Source organism: Dioscorea cayenensis, unplaced genomic scaffold, assembly GCF_009730915.1.
Source record: "Dioscorea cayenensis subsp. rotundata cultivar TDr96_F1 unplaced genomic scaffold, TDr96_F1_v2_PseudoChromosome.rev07_lg8_w22 25.fasta BLBR01001453.1, whole genome shotgun sequence".
NCBI lineage: Eukaryota > Viridiplantae > Streptophyta > Magnoliopsida > Dioscoreales > Dioscoreaceae > Dioscorea > Dioscorea cayenensis.
In genome coordinates, this window is record NW_024087844.1 from 4,383 (window position 1) to 9,664 (window position 5,282).

Below are 5,282 nucleotides of genomic sequence, written 5' to 3' on the forward strand. Positions count from 1 at the left end.
TTTTGTATGAATCTTAATTAGAAGAGTGAAAGTAAGCTTGGGTGTGTTTAGATTGACCATTATTATATTGTTCTCTGTAAATATTAAATGGGAATAATTAACTGCTCGTAGTTTTTCATTTTGCCTACCATAAATCAATCATATTAAATATGATGCTTCCAGGAAGCATCATTTGGATTTGGGATTGTCAGGTGTTTTTTAAAATTAAAAAAAGTGGAATAAGTACTATAAAGTGAAACCATAGAAGTTATCTACAATTTATTCTTATTAGTCTTTTTCTTTTTTCTTTTATTTTAAGAAATCTTTTGTTTGGTTACATCTTTAATTAATATGCAATGGTTAAATGAAAATTTATTTATTTTTTTATAAATAATAAATTAATAAATGAATTTTTTATTAAGATTGAAGTGGAGAAAAAATAAATAAATGAGATTAAAATTGAAACAAAAATATATATATATATATATATATTGTTCTAAGCTAGAAGACTTGATGTCAAAAACTATGCCAGAAAAAGAAGGATTTATTTTCATTAACTTTTTGTTTGACTAATTTAAAAACAAATATATCATATTATTTTTAATTATGATGATCTTGATTAATTTCTATTAATAGTATAAACAAATTCCATTTTCACAAAGTCTTGATAAATATATGATAACCATATAGTGTTAACATGCAATCATAGTTTTGGTTATTAACCTAACAAGGATGGACCAAATAATTGGAAGGGTTTGGCCATCCACATCAAAATTCTAAAAGAGAGAAGCAACCAAATTAATTAAGCACAATGTATCTTTCTCAAACTCACAACAAATCATATACATAGACCAAAAATATTGGCTTGAGCCCACACATCTTTCCCTTTCCCCTTGCCAAACAAAACACATAGGGCCATGATGCATTAAAAGCTTTGCTAGTTAAGCACTAGTCCTTCTCACCACACAAGTCTTGTTGAGTGATCATAAAAGCCAAGTGGAAGAGATGAAACTGAACATGAGCTTTTTCTTTGCCCCATTCTCAATTAGGGCAACCATAGTGATGATAGCAACGATGCCCATGTGTGCCATGCAAGGTGGTGGGGGGACCTCCACACATGGCATGCTCCAATCATATATACTTCATCTCGGACCACCGTCAGATATCATATAACACATATTTGTCATCTTATGATCAAGAAGAGGGAGCATATCTCACCAACTTAAACATGCCACTGTACCATATGAACTTATACATCAAGTAATAAAATTATTTACAGTGATGGTTATACCTTTCACAATACATCTCTTAGAAATTGTTGTCATGTACTGTGAGTACATAATTATCTTTGTAGGTTTTATACAAGGACGAGTTCTCTTATTAATATATAATGGCTTTAGCTTATCTGTAAAGAAAAAGTAAGAATAAAAGGTGTGTAGAATGAGAGGAAGAGCTTTACCAAAAAAGAAACACAGGTGAGAAAGAGTGAGAGAGAGAGATGGAAACAAAGGACATAGTTATGTAGAAAGGTGGTTGGAAGAGCAGTGAATGCAGTTGGCCAATGACTCACTTGATATGCCTTCACATGTGAATCCACGTAGTCATCTCATCAAAATCTTTTCCACACCCTTCTTTTATTCAATTCTTTTCATTGTCAACCTATGTAAGTGTGTGTGTGCCATCCATCTCAACTCCCAATAACACTCCCATCATTTCCATGCTCATTCCTCCCTTTGCTTCCAATCATATCTTTCCTTCTCTTTCTTAGGATATAAAGGAGACCTCATCAAGAAGCAGCTAAGAAGAAATTAATCAAACATGGACAAAGGTTATGGAGTGTGTGACACTGGCCTTGCTCTTGGGTTAGGTTACAAGAGAAAGAGTACAAGTCTAAACCAATCTTTTATTTCTGGTATGAGCTCTCTTGAGCCTATGCTCACCTTAGGCCTCTCCGGTGACCCCTATGGATCTCCGACGATGAGTAAGGTGTTCAAAGAGTCAACACAAAGCCCTGTCTCATCGTTCTCCAACGCAAACCCAAGAAGTATTAAGAGCGAGGAGATCATCGGAGAAGAGACCGGCACGGAGAAAGTCTCGCCACGGGGAAGCGATGACGATGAAGAAGTTTGTGCTAAGAAGAAGCTTAGGCTTACCAAGGATCAATCTGCCCTTTTGGAAGAAAGGTTCAAAGAACATACTACCCTTAATCCGGTATGGACGTACAATTAATTCCTTACTATTATCAAATTATATGTTAACCTCTTGCATGTCTGACCATGTTATTTCTTCTTTTAATTATTGTATAGAAACAAAAGCAAGCCTTGGCAAAACAATTGAATCTTAGGCCAAGACAAGTTGAAGTATGGTTTCAAAACAGGAGAGCAAGGTACATATATATATACATGTGTGTGTGCTCTTTTAGTTTCTTACCCTTTATCTTCAAAGAATTGGACATAATTAATTATGTTGTGTTACATATATATTTTTCATAGAACAAAGCTCAAGCAAACAGAGCTTGATTGTGAGTTGCTCAAAAGGCGATGCGAGACGCTGAACGATGAGAACCAAAGGCTACAAAGAGAAGTACAAGAGCTCAAGGCACTCAAACTCAAGTCTCCTTTGTTCATGCAGTTTTTGAAGACTTCACCGATGATTTGCCCGGCATGCGAGAGGATCACCGGAGGTGATTCCCCTAAGGGTGGTCCTTTGATGGTTGCACCACCAAAGCATCTCTTCTTCAATCCATTCACTACTCATTCAGCTGCATGTTAAGGAAGATGAAGATCATTACAACACCCACACCATCTTCCTTGTTTTTTTTTTTCTCTCTAGGGCTTGGAAGTCACACATCATGATGTGCCCACTTTTTACTAGGAAATTAGCCCTTAACTACTTTGTAAATTTGTAGAAACAAAGAAAGAATCGATGTAAGCATTTAATTAGCTTTTTAGATTTTATATATACATACATATATATATGTATGTATGTATATATATATATATGTGGATGTATCTTTTAGTGATGGATAAAGTTTAGGCTTTGTACATATAATATAGTCAAAACTAAAATACTTTTTGTTTATATATATATATATATATATATATATTAATATGGTGTATTTCTTAACAATCTAATTAATTTGTCACTACTTAGTTTTTCTTGTCTTTCTTTGTTTTTTTAATGTGGATGTGAAACATGGAATCCAAGTGGAGGGACTTTTTAAAAGAGTTTGGGGAGTGGAAGCAAGATTGGGCAATTGGGCAGAGAGTCAATTGGTCAATTGACTTGACCCAATATATTAATGATGATGTTCGGATTAATTTAATTAGTTGGTTTTCAAGTTAAATTTGTTAGAAAATATTTTTTTTTTATAGAAAAATATCTCTATTAACATCAATCACATTTGAAAACAAGAAAACAAATTTATATATGATTCAACTTGAAGGCTTATAAGTGAAGGGGCATTAAGTTATCACCCTAACATAGTATCAAAATTAATACAGGTCATCTTTTTTCTTTTTTCTTTTTTATATGTAAATTATTGTAAGTCCCCTCCCCTGTCTTTTATTTTTATAATAATATGAGTGGCAAAAGAAAATTATTGAAATTTAAGACATTGACTTTGTCAAATACCTTTTAATTTTTTAATATGATTAAAACAACTTTTATTTCATTTTTCGTATAGAAAATCCCTTTTATAATTAATATATCTCATTGGATATTATATATAAAATATAGTAGTACTTTTTATTTTTAATAAAGAAGATTTATGCTATGTTTTAAAAAAATATTTTCTTTCAAGCATGAAAAATAAAAAATGCTCCAAAAATAACATATAAAATCAATTTTTAAAAAAAATAACAAGTAAAATATTACTGCTCTTAAATTGCTAATAAACACACCAAGTGAGTAAATAAATCATTTATATATATCCATATCATCAAAGTTATGATAGGTAAAGCTATGAGTTATTCACATAATAATTTTCATGCCAAATTTGCAATATGATCAAAACCCTGGAAAGAAGGAACTTCCAAAAGTTGTACAACAAATCAACAAACATTATAATAAAGTGAATTCGGTGGGAGTTGTTATTGCAATCACTATTGCATGGCATGAATGGGAGGACACTAGGAAACATAGAGAATTTTTGTTTATGCATTAGTGAATGTTTTCCTAAGATTGGGAAGGTCCTTAATAGATTTTCAAAGGGCGCACGTGAGTATGTCTGTGAATTTGAAGGAAGGAGTAGGAAAGAAGCATTACAAACAAAGAAGGGACAGAAAACTTATGTGGCCTACCAAACTCGGGATAGAAAACTTATGTGGCCCACCGGCCAAACTCTCTCTCTCTTTCTCTCCAACTGCGAGTGTTCTATAAACGTCTGCAGTTGAAAATGATGGAGGAGATAGAGAGACACGGAGAGAGGAGCGGATTCATATAGGGGCGTTTGGCTTGTATAAAATTTGCTGAAGTGCATCCAATTTAATTTGAGGAACGAGTTCATTAAGGGTGTTTGGTTTGTATAAAACTTGGTGTAGTACTAATAGGAATATAGTTGGACTATTTCAATTGATTGAGTTAGATTGAATGATTGAGATGAAAGTAATTTTTACTATACTACTATTTATAAGCACAATGTAGAAATATAATTAAACGGTTTAGATTGATTGAGTTACTGTAATGATTACAATTTGACAATTAAATGAAAGTACTATACATCATATTTTTCAATGTATTATTATTTATAAGTATAGTATTACTATTTATTAAATAGTGAATAACCATAGGATTATTACTACGAACATTTGTAAATTATATACACAATTTCATCTGTGAACTAAACTTCTAGTGGAGGAGGTGTTGGATGCTAATCCAATGGCCTAGTACTGTAGATTTTAAATCCACAGACTTTCTCACAAGACATGAGCTCATGTATATAAAATACCATGTAAATTGAACTTTATAAGATTCTGAAATGTATTTAAAGCTTTTGGTCACTCACCCAATATATATATATATATATATATATATATATTACCGGCTATTAGAAAAATAATTGCAATAGCTAAATACCAGTATATATACTATATATATTGCTCAGTGACATACCGTTTGTTATTGGATTTAATCTCTCAAACACCTAGAAATTTTGCATATTTTGATTAGTTCGAGGTGAAAAAGGGGTTACCCCTCCGTAAAACTAAGATAAACTTGAGCCAAAAAATTCCTGATTAAAAAATATATATATATATATACATAGTGAGATGGACCTAATTTTGTTAGGTTACCCTCAATCATAT

The 5,282-nt window shown here is 31.9% G+C and overlaps 1 protein-coding gene across 1 annotated transcript; it reads left to right on the forward strand.

Moving 5' to 3' along the window:
- Nucleotides 1–1,504: 1,504 nt before the first annotated feature.
- Nucleotides 1,505–2,865, forward strand: LOC120256455 (homeobox-leucine zipper protein HAT22-like). The gene is made up of 3 exons (XM_039264130.1): nt 1,505–2,190; nt 2,286–2,365; nt 2,472–2,865. The coding sequence occupies exons 1-3, from the start codon at nt 1,798–1,800 to the stop codon at nt 2,749–2,751; spliced, it is 753 nt and encodes a 250-aa protein (XP_039120064.1). The 5' UTR covers nt 1,505–1,797; the 3' UTR covers nt 2,752–2,865.
- Nucleotides 2,866–5,282: the final 2,417 nt, after the last annotated feature.